At 50.3% G+C, this 22,067-nt stretch overlaps 1 protein-coding gene across 46 annotated transcripts in view; it reads left to right on the plus strand.

Annotated features, from left to right (window-relative positions):
- Positions 1-22,067, plus strand: part of BIN1 (bridging integrator 1) — a 147,236-nt gene that overhangs the window by 120,522 nt on the left and 4,647 nt on the right. For 13 of the 46 annotated variants that reach the window (XM_065561453.1, XM_065561428.1, XM_042843048.2 and 10 more), the window contains 4 exons: positions 10,266-10,385; positions 17,343-17,477; positions 18,390-18,500; positions 20,284-20,385. In XM_065561453.1, the coding sequence (XP_065417525.1) occupies positions 10,266-10,385; positions 17,343-17,477; positions 18,390-18,500; positions 20,284-20,385 (468 nt within the window). Of the gene's footprint in view, positions 1-3,041; positions 3,153-5,131; positions 5,156-10,265; positions 10,386-17,342; positions 17,478-18,389; positions 18,501-20,283; positions 20,386-22,067 lie in introns of all 46 variants that reach the window. The other 33 variants (XM_065561450.1, XM_065561457.1, XM_065561458.1 and 30 more) reach the window with 4 other exon arrangements.

A 22,067-nucleotide genomic window follows, 5' to 3' on the forward strand; every position in this document is an offset into this window, starting at 1 on the left:
AGTCTCTGGGCTAAATTGTCCCCAAACAAAGGGCCAGATTCCGAACTGGGTTACTCCAAGGTAAATCTGGAGTGACTCCATTCAGTTCATTGGATTTGCACCCATGCGACTGAGCTCAGAATCTGGCCCAGAATAGTTGGGGTTGGGTGATTATTTTTTGGCACTTCCTGCGGTTTGTTGCTCTTGCAGTGCTCTTCATGTAGCATGACCCCCTGTCCTCTCCACCAGACCAAGCACCATGGGGTCAATGCAGGCAATATGGGGTCTGCTTTCCCTCTGAACCTACTGGCCTTCGTCAGTGTACTCAGCCCCTTGATTGATTAATTATCGGAATGTCAATTTCTGTGGGGGCTTCTGTAAGCTGGAAACCCTAGTGAATGGCTGGGATCTTAAAGAAAATACTAAGTTTTCTAGCTTTCAAAGCAAACTGCCAGCAGGACATGAGAAGGTTCTAATAAAGTCCATTGTCCTGCCTGGGAAGGAGACTGTCTAGAAGCCATTAGAGATTGCTTTGTGGATCTGTGCATTGGAGTGAAATCCTGGCCCCATTAAAATCAATGGGAGTTTTGCCATTGACTTTAGTAGGGACAGGATTTCCCCCATTATCTCTGCTTGGGGTGAAAGGCAGCAGTGACCAGGGCATGACAGGATACAGCACTGGACCTTTCCCCCAATTCTGGTACATTTTACAAATATTATGCAGGGTCCATTAGTCTTTGTTTAACTTTAACTTTAAGTATTAAAGGTTTGCAGGCAGAGAGATGGGCCCAGACCTCTGGGCATCCTAAATTCATGGGCTCCTAACTCACCCCAAGGCAAAGGGCCCGATACCCAGATCCATATTTTGTGGTCGGAGCCCACACCAGGGAGGAGGGAGGAGACGAGAGCACGCACAAAAGCAAGCGTGTAATCATGCAGAGCTTTGGAGGTCAACAGCTGCAGCATCTCCGTGCTGTCCTCAATACAGAACTCTCCTCCGGCTCCAGTTACATTCATATCTGGACACTCTAACGAGCGTTCTATGTATATTTACATCACAGGAGAAAGCCACGGGCCACTGAGCAATTCTTTCTCCCTCTGCATGCCTGGGTAGCTTGTAGCATGTCCGTGTAACCGATCGCTGTGTCTGTTACATTGTTCATATCATGTGTGAACTCCTGCGTTTATCCAGGGATTCCTGCACACGGCGGTTCAGTGCGCACGACCCAGGATGGGACCCGCTGTGTCATCCTAAAGGACGTGATCTCTGAGAAGGGACTCTTGTTTCTAGAACAGACACCACTGGGGCACCCAGTGTCCGTTAATGTTCAGTGTATTCCCCAGGGCCATTTCAATGTGCAATCGGGGCCCTGATAAGATAGGTATTGGGGGTGACTTAGGCAAAGGGCAGGAAGCCCTAATCCATGGTGCATATAACTCTTGAACAGCAGGTAAGATTCCAGCGTAGCCAGAGCCGTTGATCTCTGAGCACCAAGTAAAGCGTGGGAAGTGGAACCTCTGTGAAGACCTTGCTCTACTGGAGAATTATCTAGGAACTATTATAGAATTATCCAGTGGGATATAGAGGCTGGGTGCTGGTTAGTGTTTAACACTTTGGGTTGGGGACCTGGACGGCTGCTGGCCACACTCCTTCCTGTGAGTGCTAATCGGTGGACCACAAGCCCATAAGAAGGGGAGAGCTATAAAGAGAAGTGGAAGTGGGAGTAAAGTGCATTGAGGTGGAAAGTAACAAGGGTGTGGATCTCCTGTATCGCACTTTCTATTCACTGTAGCGGTTTTGCTGCAAAATGCTAAACTTTGTGGTCCTCTTTGGCCTGGGTGGACCAATGAATTCATGTCCTAACTTGATACTGAAGCTTGTCGCTGGGTAATCTGATGTGTTTAGTAAGTACTAGGAGCATTTTCACTGACGGACTTTGCTGGAGTTGGGGCGGAACAACAGAAAACAACCTTGGGTGGAACTGGAAATATAGTAGAAATTATAGGGCCAGCGAGCTTGGGGAAATCCATGGAAAGCACGAAGCTCATAGAGCAGAATTGTTTCTTCTCAAAGGAAGAGCTAGACAGAAAGGGGGCATCTCATAATGGCCCTGCAGGAAACTAAAAATGAATGGCATTAGCTCAGGACTGAATGTTAATGACCAGTTCCCCTTATGTGACGGTTGCCACGTTGGCTGCATTAAAGGCAGTTCATGAATGCCCTGATAGTGCCACCTGCTTGTGTAGTAGAGAGAACGGAACTCACTCTGCTGGCTCAGAAGGCAGCGGTGACATCCCTTGAATCTGGGTGTGTCTTGGAAAATACAAAGCACATTAGTCCTGGTGTGTGTCTGAGGAGTGGATCCCCAGTGTGGCAGCACCGGAGCTTGCAGTGACAGGTGTGGAATTTGGTGGCTGTCAAGAACCATGGGGTAGATGTGAACTCTCACCTAGGATTCATGTGACTGTGGATGGTGTTTGGAGTCTGAAGAGGGGTAACAGATCAGCAAACTTTAGGGATTAGGCTTGGGTCTCCATTGGAGGTACCTTCCAGGATCATGTGCCTTTCCCTCCCGAGCTCCAGGTCCTGAGCAACTGGTGTAGATACGACGGGTGAGCTGAATGCCGGTTGGCCGCACAGCAGATGGTGGCGGCTCCTGAGGAGGATGGGAAATTAATCCTGAGCTGTGAGCACCATGTAGCCGATGGTGATGCAGAAAAGCTGCAAAGGACAGTTGGGAATAGATGAGAAACCTTTCCAAGCTGACTGGTGCAATGGCAATTCGGCCATATAAGACCACCCTGTCCTGTCCGAGCCATTCAGACAAGTAGGAAAACGGACAAGGTTTGAGTTCTTGGTTTGCATGCGTTCCTTGGTGCGCTGTACGTGCTCACAGGCATCATGCAATCTGGGGCACAGGCATGGAGGCATCCGTGGTTATCATGCCCACCGTGTGCCTTCTGCATCTGCACCCTGAGCCCTGGATATCAAGTGCCATATACCGTCTATCTCCGATATCTGTCTAATGCTCACACTGCTTTTCTTCCTTACTGCTGCCAAGTTTGATGCCCCTGGGCCCTTCCAGGAGGGAGCCAGCCTGTTGGATCTGGATTTTGATCCCATTAAACCAGATGCCAGCCCTGTGGGGAAGACACCCACACCTGCCACTCAGGTTTGTTACTATTCCCCATTCCCTCTTCCACGAGTACGTGAACCGTTACCGACTGCGGAGTCAGCCTATGCCTTCAGTGCATATTTCCATATTGACTGAGCTCTCAAGGGGTGTGCACATGCCCCCGCACATCCGTGAGCTCTCTCGGACGCTCGTGTGCATGAGTCAGGTGAGCGTACGCCTGGCTTTGCACATGCAGCAATCTCATCTCCACAGAGAATGGGGATGTTTGCGGGATTTGGCCTAGGAAACTCAGTCAATGTGCATCACAAGGTTAGCATGGACCATGTCCCACATGGATTTAGTGTTGCCCTGATTGTATTGCTGGGAAATCCACCCTTAGTGCTGGGCTCCTCCCAGCAAATGACTCTGTTTGGTTAGTGGTGGGAGCAGAGCGATTTTTAAGAACCAAAGTGTGAACAATCTGCGGTTCCATTAGATAGGACAAAACTTTGGACTTACAGACAAGCCGTCAATGTCCGGATTATGGGAGGGATTTTCCAAAGCGCTCCGCGCTGGCCTATCTTTGCAGCTACCGACGTTGCAGGGAGTTGATCCTTGGCATCGGTGGGGGGCCGAACACCAAGCAGAGTTCTGAAAACCATTCCCCCCCCCCCCACATCACTGCAGTCGTGGAAATGAGCATGACCAGCCCAATGCTTCCAAAGGTTTTAAATGGAGAAAACCGTATGCCACTAGCCCTTGGATTTTCCCAGTGGCGAGATGATGACCAGTAGTACCATCGGCCATTGATGTTTGAGGGATGTGGGACTTAGAGCAGTGGTTTTCAAACTATGGATGGGGACCCAGGACTGGGTCACGGAATGTAAGGCACTGGGGCGTGGTGGATCCAGTCAGCACCTCCGACCAGTTTGTTAAAAGTCCCGTTGGTGATGCTGCCTGGCTAAGGCAGGCTAGTCCCTACCTATTCTGACACCGCGCTGCACCCCGGAAATGGCCAGCAGTAGGTCTGGCTCTTAGGCGGGGGGACTACAGGGCTTCGCGCACTGCCCCCACCCTGAGCACTTCTCTGCACTCCCATTGGCCGGTTCTTGGCTATTGGGAGCGGGGGGCGTTGCCTGCGGGCAAGAGCTGTGCGGAGCTGCTTGCGTGCCTCCATCTAGGAGCCGGACCTGCTGCTGGCTGCTTCCGGGGTGTGAGCCGCGGTGCCAGGACAGGCAGGAAACCTGCCTTAGCATCCCTGCCGTGCCGCTGACCGGGAGCTGCCCAAGGTAAGCCTGAGCCCCAACCCCACACCACAATCGCCTGCCCCAGCCCAGAGCCCCCCACCCAACCCGGATCCCCTTCCTGCACCACAAATTCCTCATCCCCGGTCCCAGCCCAGAGCCTGCACCCCCCCAGCCCTGAGCCCGTCCCACACCCCAAACCCCTCACCCCCAGCTCCGTTTGATTGCGGGCATCAACAATTTTCTTCAACTCGGTCACGAGAAAAAAAAGTTTGCAAATGCGTACAGAACTGTATGGCAGGTAGGCGTATCCGCACTAGCTTTAATAGAGCTTGCCTGGGTAACAGTGAACCGAGGACTGTGTGGATTTTGGCATGGTCTAGCCGCCCCAGTACAAGCCCGCTGGGGGCTCTGGGTATGTACTCAGATTGCTAACCCAAAGCTGGGGTCTGTGCAACTGCATCTTCACTGCTATTGTTACCCATGCGGGCTAGAATAAAGGTAGCACGGGTGTATCCACGCCCGCTGACGTTGCACCTTCGCTTGCAGTGCTGATGTACTAGCACCAAAGGTGAGGCTGTGCTTAGTCTAATGCCGTGCTTCAAATCCAACGTGCGACGCAGGCAGGTCTCAATCATTTTGCAATTGTTAAGAAAAATGTCAAAATGTAGAGGCGAGTGCAGTGGAATGTGTACGTCTGCCTCGCTCCGAACGATATTTGTATTGCTTCCGTTGGCGGAAATAATCCAGTATAAACCTGTTTTTGTTCTTGTTGCTCTTTGACACGCTTAGTCTTTACCTTGGGATTTATGGGAGGTAAGAATTTTATACAGCTTCCGTTTTGGTAAACTCTTACTGTCTACCTTGGCATGTGTTGGCACCGTCTTCTTCCTCCTTCTCCCTCCCTGCCATGCTAGAATTGCTCCCTGTGCCTCGAACCTGCTTTCACCTTCTGGTCTGTGGATCGGCCTAAAAAGGCGGCCCTGCGTTCTGGCACTGCACCTAGCACTCCTAGCAGAATGCACTGTCGCCTGTGCCGTTAACTCTCCTCTCTTTCCCTTGGTGTTTTGCATCGCCTGAAGCTAACCCTACCACTGCCGCACAGTCATATTTGTTCCTTTCCTCTCCAGATCTCCAAGCCTCTCTGTCCTCTCTCCCTTTCATTGTGCAACCTGCATGCCTCTCAACTGCCCCTAAATTTACCTCCCTTCTGTATGCAAATTTGGGATATCTGCCGGGCTTTGCTGCTCGTGGTCGATCACTCTTAGCAGAAATGCCGGATCGAGAAACGCAACCTCTTTGTTTCTGCTCAAGAAATGAATGTCTTCCTTTGTGTTAAAGGGCCAGCCCCTCTGCTGGTATAAAATCAAAGGAAGGAAGCTGATTGATACCAGGGGACAATCTGGCCCAAGGTTCCTATGTGGCTATTGAGCTGTTTCCACTATGCATGCCCTGGGCATGTTGAGAAGGATGCTTCCCTGATGTTTTTTTACTGGCTGTTGATGCTGATCTTTGCTTCCCCTCTTTGTGCATTATCTGTCTGGCTTTGTTTAAAAAAAAAAAAAGTCTGTGTCTTCACAGGGAAAGACTTCAAGCCTTAAAAGTGGACAACCCTGGTTGCGGATGTCTGCCTACTGCGTGGCAGTGCAGCCGGTCCCTTTGAGAAGTGTTTGCTCTCATGTGCCCATCATGGTCTGGCATGAGACCGCTGAGTGTTCCTTCCCCAGATGAACGAGTGCTTGTTATTCCCCGGAGCTGTGGTTTCTTGGCTATCTTTGGGTAGCAGAGTGAAAAAACGATGTATATTCTTTCCCTTTGGTGTCCTCTCCGACAGTGGTGGTGGAGGGGTCTCCAATCACTAGGCTCAGGTGGAGTTGGAAACCCCGCTTCTCCTTTGTTTATACACAAGGAGATATATTGGCCCACCTGTGTTCTTGCTATTGAACAGAGCGTAACTGGGGAGAAGCAGTTTGAATAAAGTGAGGATTGGCCCAAACTGTGACCCCTCCCCCCAAACTCCTAATCTGCTTTGAGTTTGGAAAAGCTTTAGCTTTGAAATAAAACAATGTTTTTTTTCGTTGTTGCTACCTTTGGTTTTCGGCTTCCTGTTGGAAGCAGGAAGGGCTGAAACCCTCTGAAAAAGTCATTATTCCTGGCCTGGCTGGAGTAGGAAGTTATTAGTGTCACAGTAACACCTGGGAACCCCAATCAGGGACCAGAACCCCATTGTGCCAGGTGCTGTATACACAAGTAACAACGAGCAGAGTCCCTTGCATCAGAGAGTTCCCAGTCTCTGCAGTGTACCCGCTATCTCATGAGACCCTATGAGATTTCAGAGTCAAGAGATCTGGGTTCCTGTCATTGGAACAAGCACCTGGAATCAGATCCTCAAGTCTAGCTGAGCGGGAGTGAAAGTTGTTTTAAGCCACCTTTCTGCTCCCCTTATCCTGGGAGCTGGCTTGACCCCACCGTAACTGAGAGCAACCTCAGAACGATGCTGACAGAAACGGTTGCCTGGGGAGAATTGTACCAGCCAGGGATCGCTGGAACATAAGGCATCCGGGCCACGCCCTTTCTTGCCCCAGCCCACTCGGCTACATTGAGAGCGGGGGGATGTCTGAGGCTGTGTCTACACTACACACCACTGGCTGCAGCATGTAGCTACACCCAGCAGTGAAAGGCTCTGGCGGGGGGAGGTAGCGGGGAAAAGCTCCATCAGCTCCCCGCTGCCGGAGCCTTTCCGTGTGGCAGTGGGACACTGCTAGAAAGAAGCTGTGTAGACAGAGGAGGTACTGCTTGGGCATGTAGAGAGCCGTGCGGGGTTTATACCTCAAAGGTTCAGATGTGGGTTTACTCACCTAAGCAGTACTTCACTGTCGACACCTTTGTTAACCCCCATACTGGGGGGTGTGCAGGGTCTGTACTCTACACACCGCTGTAAGGAGTGCGCTGTGTAGACGTACCGTGAGAGAGGGGAGCGTAGAGCCAGGTACACCAGGTTGAACCAACCTGGCTTCCCTAACTTTCCCCTTAAGGCAGGTGCCTGGTTTTTCTGCTGCCGTGTTGAATCCTCTGGCAAGTAACCAGCTTGGTAGAACCTTGCCGTCGCATTTGAGGGGGTTGTCACGAGACCTGCTGCTCCAGAGAGCAGTCTGGTGGACGCGCGCCGGAGCGTGTGTGAAGATGCTGATCGATAAAACAAATCAGAAAACCCATTCAGTAAGCAAAGCCTCCAAACCCGGGGAAAGCAAAAGCACCTCCCCATCTCTCTGTGACCCTACATGACTGCACTGTCCCTGGGCTGCTATCCTGAAAGTCCCTAAAATAGAGACGTAGGCAGGTGACATCCAAATGCCTTTTGCTGAAAGCCAACTTGATTCCATCCCCCGCTCATTATACACAGTTTCCGCAAATTAGCTGGCTGAGAAATCCATTGCTCGCCATGGGTTTCTTTTCACCTGTCCAAACAAAGACACACTTGGCCAAATGGATGTTGGTTGCTGTCAGTCCCTGTTACAAGCCCATTGAATTCAAATAATAAGTGGGAGTGAATCTAATTAAACAGGAGCAACCTGTATAGCATTCCATGTGTTTGTGTTTAAGTCAGAGCTGCGGTGGGAAGCATCTACATGGTGGTGATAGCTCAGCTATTCAAAATATCCATGGCATTGTAAGGCCATGAATGGAGTAGGCAGGAAACATTAGGAAGGAACTGATGGGATAAAGAGTGTATGTTAAATTAGACCAGTAGGGTGGCTGGTGGTAAGTAATGTCTGTCGGCCCAAGGTAATTATTTTTCCGTTACTCCTGCTGTTATTAGCAAAACACTTACGGGATCTTGTAGGTTTAAGACTGGAAGCTGATTGGGCTTGGAGTTAAGAAAAATGGTGGTGCTTGCACTGTGGGAATGCTGTGTACATCCCAGCTTGACTCATGAATAAATCCAAGTGCGTCAGGAGAGTTACTTGGCCAGGCTGTTAACTTGAGTGGTGTCTAGGAGACCCGAGGCATAAGAGCAGCAGAGAATGGGTTTGACCCAGTCGTGCTGGGGAAAGAACATGCTGGATGCGTTGCTCTTGCGGTGAGATCTGGCGAAGGTGTGTGTGCTTTCTCGGAGGATTCTGTTTCCCTCCACTCAGGAGGACTTGCCAGTCGAAGGGAGGGATGTGAGGAAAATACAGGGTGTAAACTTGCCCATGAGTGGAGGGGTGAGAGACCCTATGGACACAGCTGGGGCTCAGATCTGAGGCCTGACCTTGTTACGGGGGGATCCCTGCCTTGTGCTTTACTGAGTGTTTTGAAATTCGATGGATTCATTAAGTGGTAAAATCAGTAGTGATAACAATGTAGAAGGTCTGTCCCTTCCTGGCAGGCTCTCTGAGCCTCTGCTGAAGAGGTTGATGTTGCTTACTGTTCGTTTTAACGCCAGTTTGCTGTGCTGTGCTCATGTCCCACACCCACCCTCCTTTGCAGCTATCCAGTTTACGCGAAGCACAAACAGGGCCTCATTTTCCCCCTGAAGTTCTAGTGAGCAAGGCCGGATGGTGGGGGAGAGGCTAGCTAGTGCAGGAAGGTTGGGGGCACAAGCCTCTTGGCACAGAGTTCAAATCTTGTGTCCAGTTAGTCTTCACTGCGTTGGTTCTTGTTCGTTCCAGAGCCACTAAGTTTGCAGAACTGGCAGTTTCTGCTCCAGAAAGGCCTGGTGCTGGACTAGCAGGAGGTGGTCGCATTCCCAGAGCTGTGAAAGGCCTCAGGATTGGAATAGCAGGGTGGGAGCAGGGGCAGGGGGTTAGGCGTGAGGTGCATTGGCAAAATTGAGGAAAGGGAAAAACACGCCCGTTACCAGTCTTTAGTCCTTCCTGGAAGTCCGCGGGCGCTGAATTCACACTTCCCAATTAAGGAAACCCTAGAATATGTTCTTGGGAGAAGGTTCATTATAATAGACACCCTCCTTACCTATCGATCCCAGTGAGAGAACCTGTTTTCTTTGCTTATCTGGGCTAACCTTGCTTTTCACATTTACTACAGTGTAACCCCCCCTCCCCCAAATTGCTTTCTTATCTATTCAGCTATCCGCTATCTCTCCCAAAGGCCAACGCCCCGACTGCATCAAACTGCACGGGGCTAGTCTGTTCAACCAAACCATCGCTGGGTATGCTTGGCCTTCTGAGCAATATTGGTGGTTGCTTGGGAGTGGCGTCATAGATTCCCTGCTAGCTGTGTTGATCCTCACGAAGTCTCCAATCACCAGGCACTTTCTCCTCCACAACACCATGTTGAGTTTCTTTTAATTAAAGTGATTCATCTTCCTAAGCAGCCGCTGCTGTAAACAAATGATGAAAAGCCATTCAGCTTCCTTCTCCATAATAGCCATAATAAACGATCCCGTGCATACCGCCTTGCTGGGCTAAAGCGCATTGCTCACACCGAGTTTTCTTGGCCGTCCTGTAAATTGAAACCTTGCTTCCTTTGAAGGGACAGTGAGTCACACACATCGCTGTAGTACAGTCGCTCGGGTTAGGAGACACAAGGGAACAATTAATAAGCTGGCCATATATATGGGTGTGTGTGGGTGTGTTCTGTGGGCTGGATTCTGTTCCCAGTTATACTGGGGTAAATCCAGAGTTGCTCTGTTGTCATTGTCCAGGACCACCGGAGTTACTCCGGATCTGCACCATTGTTATTGAGAATACACAGCAAGCAATGGAAAGATCATGAGATTTGCTGATGAAGTTGCAGCTCTGTTTCCATAATATGTTCAAGTGTTTGTTTGTAGTTCATCTGAATTGCAAATAGCTGTCCGGCCGATCTGTACCTCTGTGAATGTCTCATTTTCTGCTGTTCCCCCTTATTTACCATGCACTTCTCCTTTTTATCCACTGCCATCTTCCTCCTCTTCTCTCTGTCCCCCAATCCCAACCGCCAGCCTGAAAAGACTTCCTCGAGCAGCATGCAGTCCGTGGATCCGTGTCTTGCTGACAACCCTAGTGATAGCACATTTGCTGTGGACTGGCCCAGCCAGTCCACAGAGACCCAGCCAACCCAAGTAAGTGGAATCCAAGCCCAAGTCTATCCGGAATGTAGTGCTCACATGAGTATGGAGGGCGGGTGGGAGTGGTTCTAAGATCTGCAGGCTGGCAGCTGTGTTCTAGGACATGGAGAGCAGGAGGTCTGGGTTCTGGTTATTATTGTGGTAGCACCTAGGAGCCCTAGTCACGGTCCAGGTCCCCATGACGCTAGGTGCTGCACAAACGCAGAACAAGACAATCCCTGCCCCAGTGAGCTTACAGTCTGAATACATGTGTTATGCTAGCTGTAACAGATTCTAATGACAGCACCCCATGCTTAAACTCTGTTCAGGGCAACCACTCTCTTGTTATGGCCTTGCTACCCTTACTTTGCAAGGAACAAGTGCTCCCCCACTTTGGGAGATAACATTTGGGGAGGTTGAGGCACTAGGTCTGCTCCCCCTTTAAGCTGTAGCCAGTTGGGGTCAAATGGGAATGGGAGGTGACAGTAGGCGCTGTAGAAGGATTCATGCATGGACCTGCCATTTTGGAGGGACCTACATTAAATTAGGGGCTGCTTTGTCTAGTGCTCCAAGTTCAAGAGGAGCAGCTGGGGGTCCTGAGTTCTCAGCCGGGCTCTGCTAGCGACTCGCTCTGTGATCTTCAACTGATCGTTTAGCCTGTCTGCATGTCAGTCTCACCATCTCTAAAATAGGAATAATGCGCAGAGATGCAGGAGAGGACACAGCCCCACAGTGCACCACTGTGGGACAGCAGGGCCCAGCCTGTCCCTTAATGACTGGACAATGCTTTGAGGAGATTGTGAACTATCAGTGTCCTCAGCTCTATGGAAGGGGAAACGAGAATGACAATCCAGTCAGAAGTGGCTGTCCTGACAGACTGGCGCAGATTAGAACGGGAGGAATTCAGGTCCCATTTGAATGCACAGCAAAGTTCAGTGCTGTAAATTCTAGGCCTTCCCCACCGTTACAGGAATAAATCCCAAATGTTCGTATAACACAGTGGACCTTACCTCCCAGCGACTTCCTGCACCGAGAGCTTTCCAATAGGATGGGCATTCCCGGAGCAGTAACCTGCCTCATCAGACTGATACCCTCTGGGAGGTATCTACACAAGCACAACTTTTGCCAAGGTTCTGATCTCACAAAGAGCCCCACGTGGGTGGGCCCCTCTGCCTGAAGCCCCATTGACTTCAGTGGGACTTCGAATGGCTGCAGGGTTCTGTCTACACAGAGCTCATTGCAGAATCTGTGCCTAAGAGAATTTACTCCATTCAGAATTCTGGAGTAGTTCTATAACGTGCTTTGGAAAACCCCTGCATTCTATAGTACGCGTAATAAACTTCTATATGTAGAGTGCGTGTAAGTAGATAATTACCCTCATGTGCATTAGTGTATTTAGTAAATCTACATAGAAAATATAATAATGTATGTACTTTATTATATATTCATATACCTATACTGTGTGTGTATATAAATATATTTGTGCGTATATATTGTAACATGCGTATGTATACACAGATGGACACATAGGAGATATTTTCTGTTGTAGAGCTGCGTATAACCGATAGTAAATATCTACTAAAGATATTTAAACTAGTCACTGCAGTTTTCCTGGGAAGCATTTTGGTCCTAGCGCTGAGGACCCTTTTTTGCACGTTCCTCTCTTGTGGAATTCAACAGTCCTTTAAAATCCAGGGCAGTTTCTTTTATGACTGTGTCTGACCCTTAAGAAAATCACTGCTGCGCACTGGGGATCATGTCTCGTTGGCTCACTAGGTTCTTGTGACCCCCTCTGGTGGCATGGATTGTGTGGCTTAGCTGCCTGGCAGTTGCTTGCTGGTAGCTGTTCTTTAGGGATAGTCTGAAAATGCAGGTCTGGAGGTTTCTAGATTAGCTGGACCCAGCTGTAGATTTTAGGCAATTTAGGGCATGCGTTCTTGTTGTGTTTCAAAATGGCATATACTTCGTACAAACTCACAGCCCCCAAATCTCTCTGAACATTCACACCTGAGAGGCAGTGGTTAGGCAGGGAGAAGTCGGTGAATATTTCTCTCTAGGCATATTGCATATTGGAGCTTTGTCCCTCCACCCCCTCCAGGAAGCGCAGAGCCTTATAACAAGAATATTGCTAACAAAACCCAAATCCATAACCTTGCAAGACATCGGAAGTCATGTTTGTGCTAGAATGATCACATGGATCTGTTTCTTCTCACATCAACGCCAGTGGGATCAAATCCTCATCTGGGGTAAATTGTTATAAGGGAGAGGAGGATCAGGCCCACTGGGACTATCTGTCTGAGTAAGTGTTGCAGGATTGGGCCCTCCAGTTTCCAGGGAGATGGGCTGGTCGTTTTCGGCCCAGGTATTGTGTGCGTGACTGAGTGTGTCATGAAGATACATTTGATGCTATGAAGCATTTGATCTTCCCCTATGCAGTGTGCGTGTGGGGTGGAGAATTCAGTGAAGCATTCTAGATCAGAGGCGTAGAAATGTAGTGCTAGAAAGACCTTCAAGAGGTCATCTAGTCCATCCATCCTCCCCACCTCCCTCCTTTCCCCCCTCTGGTAAGGAGGCAGGACCAAGTATACCTAGACCATCCCTGACAGATGTTTGTCCAACCTGTTCTTAAAAATCTCCAATGACTGGGATTCCACAACCTCCTTAGGTAACCTGTCCCCGTATTTAAGCTGGAGCAAGGGAGATTTAGGGTAGATATTAGGAAAAACTGTCTAAATCTAAGGATAGTTAAGCCAATTCTGTATCTGACCCCCCCCCCCCATTTCAGGGTTACACAAAAATTAAATATTCCCAGTAATATTGGTCCCTAGAAATTGCCTGTTAGGGGATTTTGCCTTTAGGAAACTTCCTATAAGAATTAAAACCAAGCCAAGTATTTGCAGATGACCCCTATTTATTGGACGGGCTGAAAATCACATAGGAATCCGGGTAATATCACTGACAATTTTTTTCATTCTTACTCAGTCTGGCAGATTAACGGGATTCCCGTTTCTGCATCTTGTCCTGGATGGGCCAAATCCTCGGCCTGTGGAAATCAACATGGCTCCATGGAAGTCGATGTGGTGACATTGATTTACACCAGCTGAGCATCTGGCTCATAGTCCTCAATCCAAGCCCTAGAATCCTAGAACCATAAGGTTAGAAGGGACCACAAGGGTCATCTACTCTAACCCTCAGCCAGGATGCAGTATTTGGTGTGTCTAATCTATCCAAGGCAGACGGCTGTCCAGCCTCCTTTTGAAAACCTCCAGTGAAGAAGCTTCCATGACTTCCGTAGCCAGTCTGTTCCATTGTCCTACTGTTCTTACCGTTAGGAAGTTTTTTCCTGAGATTTAATCTACATCTGCTGTGCTGTAGTTTGATCCCATTGCCTCTTGTCCTGTCTTCTGTGGCAAGAGAGAACAGCTTTTCTCCATCTTTATTATGGCAGCCTTTCAAGTATTTGAAGACCGCTATCATGTCCCCCCTTAATCTCCTCTTTTTTCCAAACTAAACATACCCAGTTCCTTCAGCCTTTGCTCCTATGGCTTGCATTCCATCCCTGTGATCATCTTTGTCGCTCACCTCTGGATCCTTTCCAGTTTCTCCACATCCTTTCTATACCTTGGTGACCAAAACTGGACACAGTTCTCCAGCTGCGGCCTAACCAGCGCAGAGTAGAGTGGTTCTATCACCTCCCGTGACTTGCATGCCAGGCCTCTGTTAATGCAACCCAATATTGCGCTTGCTTTTTTTGCAACAGCATCGCATTGCCGACTCATGTCAAGGTTGTGATCCACCACAACTCCCAGATCCTTCTCAGCAGTGCTGCTGCCAAGCCAGTTATCCCCCATTCTATATTTGTGCATTTGGTTTTTCTTCCCTAAGTGTGGCACCTCACATTTGTCGTTGTTGAATTTCATTGTGTTGTCTATAGCCCAGTTCTCCAATTTATCAAGACCCCTTTGAATTTTAGCTCTATCCTCCAAAGCGTTTGCAACACCCCGTTGCTTTGTGTCATCTGCAAATATGATCAGTATGCTCTCTATTCCTACATCCAGGTCATTAATAACTATGTTAACCAACACTAGACCCAGGACAGATCCCTGTGGAAACCCACTTGAGACCTGCCAATCCGTCATCATTCCGTTAATAGTTACTCTTTGTTTGTGGTTGTTTAACAAATTGTGTGTCCACTTAATGGTACGTCCAACAAGCCTACATTTCTCCAGCTTATTTATCAGAATGTCATGTAGGACTGTGTCAAAAGCCTTGCTGAAGTCCACGTCTATTATGTCCACCACATTCCCCCTATCCGCAAACCAGTTACCCTGTCAAAGAAGGTGATCAGGCTGGTTTGGCATGATTTGTTCTTAGTAAATCCACACTGGCAGCTAGTGATTACCTCTTCATCCTCCAGGTATTTACAATTAAATGTTTTATACATTGCTCTAGTAGCTTCCCAGGTATCGAAGCCAGGCTGACTGGTCTATAGATGGGCACTATGTTAGCCCTTCTCCAGTCTCCCAGGACCTCTCCCGTCATCCATAAGTTTGTAAATATTATTGCCAGTGGCTCTGAGATTTCTTCAGCTAATTCCTTCAGCACCCTGGGGTGAATAGCATCAGGCCCTGCTGATTTGAATTCATTCAGATTGGTCAGAAGATCTCGGATGTGTTCTTTTACTTATCCTGATCTGCATCCCTTCCCCTTTATTGTCTGTGGTAAGTTCGCTAGTCATCTGGTCACATGGTATTTTTTTTTGTTTGAAGACTGAAGCAAAGTAGGCATTGAGCAGCTCTGCCTTCCTATCATCTTCTGTTACCAGCTCACCTTCTCCATTGAGCAATCGACCCAAACCATCCCTGATCTTTTTTTGTCTGACATATTGAAGAACCCGTCTTGTTGTCTCTAACGTTTCTTGCCAGCTGTAACTCATTCTTTGCCTGGGCTTTCCGGATTTTGTCCCTAGACGCTCATGCTATTCCCATGTATAGTTCCTTGGTGACATGCCCCTCCTTCCATTTCCTGTGTGTATCCCTTTGGGTTTTTAGGTAGCTTAAAAGCTCCCTGTGCAGCCACCTTGGCCTCCTGTGGTTCTTCTTATCCTTCCTCTGTATCGGAATAGCTTGATGTTGAGCTTCTAGTATTACATCTTCTGAGAACCGCCAGCCCCCTTTGACTCCTTTTCTTCCTAATTTGGTCTTCCCATGGGACCTTGCCTACTATTTCTCTGAGTCATTTGAGATCCACTTTTCTGAAGTCCTGTGTCCTTGTTTTGCTGTTCTCGTGTCCTCCTTTCCTTAGGATCTTGAATTCTATCCGATCGTGATCACTTCCTCCCAAGTTCCCGACCACTTTCACGTTCAGAACTAATTCATCCCCGTTGGTCAAAACCAGATCCAAAATGGACGACCCCCAAGTTGTTTCTTCAACTTTCTGAATCAGAAAGTTGTCCCCTACACAGAGCTTGCAGGACATACTATGCTTTGCTGCATTAGTCTTCCAACAGATATCAAGGAAGTTAAAATCCCCCATTAATACTAGCTCAGGTGTTAGCTAATCTTGTTAATTGCTTATAGAATGACTCATCCACTTCTCTTCCTGATTTGGTGGTCTATAATAGACCCCTACCATAACAACACTACTGACCTTTTTCCCTTTTTATCGTCACCCAGAGACTCTCAGTAGGTCTGTCACTCACTTCTCTGTGGACCTCGAAGCAAGTGTATACATTCTTGACATACAGTGCAACGCCTCCTCTTTTCTCCCCCATACCTCTCCCTCTGGAACAAGCTATATCCCTTCATGCTGGTACTGCAATCATGGGAGTTATCTCACCGACTTCCTGTAATGCCAATTAAGTCATCATTTTCTTCATACACCATGACTTCAGTTCATCCTGCTTCTTCCCCAAACTCCCTGCATTTGTGTACAGGCCTGGAAGATATTTTGCAGACTGCCCTGTTGCTTTTTTTTAGGCCCTTCTCCAGAAATTTGCCCCTTTCCCTTGTCTTCATTACTTGAGCCTAGATGCGCATTGGCTGGATTTTTGTCACCATCCCCCATAAGACCTAGTTTAAAGCTCTCCTTATCAGGTTAGCCAGATGATGTCCAGAGATGCTCTTCCCAGTATTTGCTAGAGGGAGCCCATCCCAGCACAAAGAACAGGAGTACTTTTGGCACCTTAGAGACTAACAAATTTATTAGAGCATAAGCTTTCGTGGACTACAGCCCACTTCTTCGGATGCATAGTCCACGAAAGCTTATGCTCTAATAAATTTGTTAGTCTCTAAGGTGCCACAAGTACTCCTGTTCTTTTTGCGGATACAGACTAACACGGCTGCTACTCTGAAACCTGTCATCCCAGCACAGTAATTCTCCTTCCTGGAACCATCAGCTGGTTGTCAAAGACGCCAAAGCCCTCTCGCCAACACCACACATTTACTTCCACGATTCCGTTATAATTCCATAGAGATCTGTACCTGTTCTATATAGAGTGGATCAGAGTTTGCTCTTGGTTACACCTGGGTGAATTGGGGTAGCCGCAGTGACTGCAATGGAGCTCCTTTACTGGAGTAACTGAGAACAGTATTTGGCCCAGCAAATGAGAGCGTCAGGTCAGCTGGGAGTACCTCATGTGGTTGTCTCCTTTCCTGTGGCCGCATGCAGTCAAATAGTTCATTCTGCACTCGGGTAAAACTCCCATTAATTTCACTTGGCGCTTTACCTGAGGCTGGATGGAGTGGGAACTACAGGCTAGCTAGACTGTGGAGAGGCAGGAAAACATAGGAGCAAGAATCTTTTTCCTAATTGCCAGGAGATGGCAGCGGTGGACAGCGTCCATCTCCTTGATCTGGCTAGCTGTGATCTCTGCCTGGAGAGTGTAATCTTTAAATTGATCTCTTTTTTCCCATGCACAGACTCTCTCTCTAATGAGTGTAACTCTCTCCCCGGATGCCTCTTGTGTTGCAGCCAGCAGAAACCGCTCCTGCCAGTGCCGAGCCAGCTGGGAATGAAGCACCTCCTGCTAGTGCCGAAGCATCTGGGACAGAAGCCGCAGCTGGAGCTGAAGCACCTAAACCAGAAACTGACTCAGGATCTGCTCCTGTAAGAACGTAGGGAAGGTGGGGTCCCGTCCTCTCCCACCCCACTCTCGTTTTGCGGGGGCAGCTGGGATGGAAAGAGGGCTGTGGAATGATCAGGCGTGGAAGCTGCCCTTGTGACTGGCATGCTCACGTTGTGTCCCTGTTCACAGGCCAGACATGCACTGGGTTTGTCTTGCGCGCTCGAGCCAAGGCCTTCGGGAGCAGATGAGGAACCTTCCTTCTCCCTCAGCCCCCTAACCCGCCCATGCCTCAAAGCCAAGCCAGTAGGAGTTGTGATAAGCTTGTTTGGGGGGGGGACTGGTGTCCCCCGCCCACCTTTTGCTTCACACCCACTGACCTCCATCCCGCCCGAATCCCCGGACCTCTAACTCTTGCTGTGACCTCGAGCAAGTTGCTTCTCCTCACTGCCTCCATTTCCCAGTCTGTAAGAGGGGCGTTAGGCCACTGGCCCACTCCAGAGGGGTACTGCGAGGAGTGAGGAAACGTAAATGTCCCAGCAGCGTGGCACCGCTGCGCGTGTATTTCACTGCTGTGAGCGTGATGGGGCTCCCTAAATTTTCAGTATCGCAGCGCAGATACGAAATTCCCCGGAGAAGACAAAAATGTCCACATTGTCCCCCAAAAGGTAATCAAACCACCTTCATCGCCCAGCCTAAGTTCCTTACAAGCCCGGATCCCTCGATAGTATCTGCCCCCTTCTCTGCTTTCCCTTTTGCTCCAGTCAGGGCTATTAGCTGACATGGCCGAGCATGCTTGGAAACCCCACTGGCAATCGGGGCTTGGGATCCGGGGCAGGCTGGGGCTGGATTTAGTGGGTCTCTGCAGCGGGGGAGCAGTTCGGATGCTCCTTTCTCAGTGTGGCTTTGTTCCCTTTCTCCCCTTCTCTTCCCCGCCTGCCCCCCACCCCACCCAGAGTTCCCTGCCTGCTGTTGTCGTGGAGACGTTCCCAGCCACCGTCAACGGCACCGAGGAGGGCAGCGCCCCCTCTGAAAGGGCCGACATGCCCCCGGGTTTCCTGTTTAAGGTAAGCGCGTGCGGGGTGGGGGCTGATCCGTCCCTGCGACCCACGTGCAGGAGGCGTTACACCCAGTGCTGTGACGCCAGTGGCTCTGGGGCTGCCGGGGACAGTGGAATGGGAAAGCCACCAATGATGTGGGTTCCCTTAGACACCGGGCCAGATTCACTGCAGCCAGTGCAGGGGGCAACCTCTTTGGCCCCTCAGAGCTTTTGTTCTGCAGGGGGCAGGTTGGAGTCATGTCCGCCTCTCCCTGTCCCAGGGGTAGGGGACGGGGAAAGCTCTAATCCCGGCAGGCTGAGCCTGACTGAGCTCTGCAGGTGGGAGAGACGTTGAATCGGTGCTCTGGCTACGCCAGTTGGTCCTCTTGACCAGGTGCCAGTTGCCATCTGGAGATGTGTGACAGGGCCCCGTTAAAGGCAGAACTCAGGCAGATAAACCACAGTCAGGCCTGAAAGTTCAGAGCTGCGTTTCCAACACCCCAGATTTCTAGGGTCAGTCAGATCTGGGGGTTTGGGGATCGTGATAAGAGTGAGCAGTGAAATAAGGCCCCAGATCGCAGCCGCTCCCGCGTTTGATGGTGCTAGGATCTGGTTCAGCCCCAAATTGTGGGGTGACTTCTGACCTGCAGGCATTTTCTGTGCCCTAGGCTAAGGCGGGTGTCAGAAACTCACAGCCTCTCTTTAAAGGGGATCTGTGCCCTTTGGAGGTAAGAATAGGGTGACCATATTTCCCAAAGGGAAAATGGGACACCCCGTGGGTTAGTCCAAGGCCTCCCCACCCCCACGGGGCTGGCCCCAGCTGTTTGCCCAAGGCGCTCCCCCCAGACTGTCACTGGTCACTCGAACCCTGCCGGCCCCCCACTCGAAGCTGTTGCTGGTCACTTGAACGCTGCTGGCCCCCAACTTGAGGTGGTCACTACTCACTGGTCATTTGAACCCTGCCGGCCTCCAGTCAGGCTGTCACTGGTCACTTGAACCCTGCAGGCCCCCCCACACGAGGCTGTCGCTGGTCACTCGAGCCCTGCTGACCGGGTCACTGGAACCCTGCCCTGCCGCCTCCTCCCCACCCCCACTCAAGACTGTCACTGGTTGCTGGAACCCTGCCGGTCCCCCATGCACTGAAACCCTTCCTCTCCCACTCTCCAAGCCAGCCTCCCCCCTCCCTCCCCCCCAGGGCTGGCATCACCACTCTCCCACCCACACGTTCCTCCCCACAGCACCCCACTTTTCTGACAAAAGTGGCCATTTATCCCATGTGCTCTTGCCAATTTGATCACTCGGCAAGAACAAACAGGACAAATGCCCTCTTTTGCCAAAAAAGTCGGGACGTCTGGGACAGGGCTTAAAAGAGGGTCTGTCCCGGCCCAAATGAGACCTATGGTCACCCTAGGTAAGAACAGCTATTGTGGACTCCAATGCCGTGACTCCCTTGGCCCAAGTCACTCGTTTGCCTTAAACAGCGAACTCAGCCTGGGTCTAGAAGCAGAAACCCGTCTACCCCAGAGCAGCTGGGTCTGAGCAGTTCATTTCTGGGGGAGGCAGAGCGACTGCCTGTAAGTGAGAGAAACAGAGATGGGCGGGACAAAGGCCCAGATCCTCAAAGGGACATAGTGCCGAACTCCCTTTGAAATCAATGGGGATTGGGCACCTCCATTACTTTGAGGATCTGGTCTGAAATGGCTGGGATAAAACTAGCTCAAAGAAACGGGAATCGCAGAGATCTGAAAATTCTGCACAAGGTTCCTTTGGAGAGCTGGGCGGGTGCTCATCCGAGTCCTCGTCTCTCGTAGGTTCAGGCCATGCATGACTATGTGGCCACGGACAGCGACGAGCTGCCGCTGAAGGCTGGGGACGTGGTGCTGGTGATTCCGTTCGACAACCCGGATGAGCAGGTGAGGGTGGGGAGGAAGAAGGCTGGGTGGGGATGGGACTGACTGCTTCTCCTCCCCTCACTGGCTGGGGTCTGTCGCTGGCAGCTGGGTGGAGAACCGAGGGTGGGTTTTCTCTGAGAGTGAGGGTCCTGCAGAGACGTCAGCCTGGCTAAAGGCATGGAAAGTGGGGTGGGGTGTGTGTGTGGGGGGGCTTTACAAAAAATTATCCCTCTCCTCTTTCCTGTAACTACATCCTAAGGTAGCTAGGCCTTCCTCTTGCCAGCAGAGCAGCTGGTCAGGCCTCAGGTGGGCACCTGTCAGTGCTGCTCCTTGATCAGCCAGCAGAGGTCATTACTTGGCTAATCCAAGGCTGACCTTCATCTTCCTCCTGCTCCCAGTCCCAGCTCCTAGCGTGCTGAGAATCGCAGGCTGCAATCCCGGGTACACGGATCCTCTGTTTACAGGGAATCTTTCCAGCGGGTGGAGTGGGGAGGGGAAGCTCCAGGACTTCACTCTTTGGGTGTGTCTACACTGCAGCTGGGAGGGGTCATTCCCAGCTCAATAGACGTACATGCAATAGATGAACACCGGCGAGCTAGCGCGCTAAATGGACCAGTGTGGTCATGGGGGAGTGCGGGGAGTGGTGGGCAAGCCACGTGAGTATGAACCGAGGAGCCCGGACGGTATTGCACCCAGGGCAACGCTGCTAAGTTTAGTGCACTAACTCCATCAAAGCGAGTGTGTATACATGGCGTCACGCCTCCCAGCTACAGCGTAGATACACCCGAAGAGTGAAATCCTACCTGGGATGGGAGTCCCTCCCAGCTACAGTGTTGCCTTCTTAGGATACGTCTACACACTATGGACCAGGTCCTTGACTTCAGTATAGCTATGCCAGCTATACCATCAGGGATGTTTTGGTATTGCTCTAATGTCATTGCCCAGCAGATGGCAGGATAGTCTAAGGACTAGAACAAAGCTGTCATCCTTCGGCTGCAGAATCCGAGACACAGATTCTAAATCCAGACGGGACCCTGGTGATAATCTCGCCTGACTCTCCTAGGGAGAGGTTCAGACTCTCCCAGATCCAAGCCCGAGGTGAATGAGCTGGGACTGACTTTATTTATTACAAGCCCTCCATAAAAGCATTGAGGAAATCCTCCTAGCTGTGCTGAGATTCAGGACTTCCAGTTTAGGGATGCTGCAGTTGCTCTGTTAGCAGGAGAGGAGGGCAGCTGCTAGGAAAACACAGATCTAACCTCCCTGCCCCGCAGCCCCGGTGGCTTTTGAAGCAGGTAGGAGAATTCCCTGCTTTTTAGAACAAAGCCGCGGGGCTGGATTTCCCCCATGGAGGTCTGGATTCAGCAGGGATAAAGCCGGCCCTTTGAATACCTTTTTAATGGCAGGCAGTGTGGTGCAGAGGGTCGGCAGGGTACAAACGGAAAGGCAGAAGAGGGTGGTTCTAGTCCCAGTCCCAGTTCTGCCATTGGCTTGCTGTGTTACCTGGGCAAGTCGCATCCCTGCCTAGAAAATGGGGATAATGCTGCATATACCCCTGTCTGTAAAGCACTCGGAGGTTTACAGCTGCTCCCTGCAGTGTGAGAGAGTCTTGGGAGGAGCTCAAACGGGCCATTTCTGCTGGCTATGGTATCCTCTTCTGGCTGGGACTTACCTGCCTCTAGCAGCTTCCAGAATGGAAACCC

This window comes from Chrysemys picta, chromosome 11, assembly GCF_011386835.1.
Source record: "Chrysemys picta bellii isolate R12L10 chromosome 11, ASM1138683v2, whole genome shotgun sequence".
In the NCBI taxonomy this organism is placed as follows: Eukaryota; Metazoa; Chordata; order Testudines; family Emydidae; genus Chrysemys; species Chrysemys picta.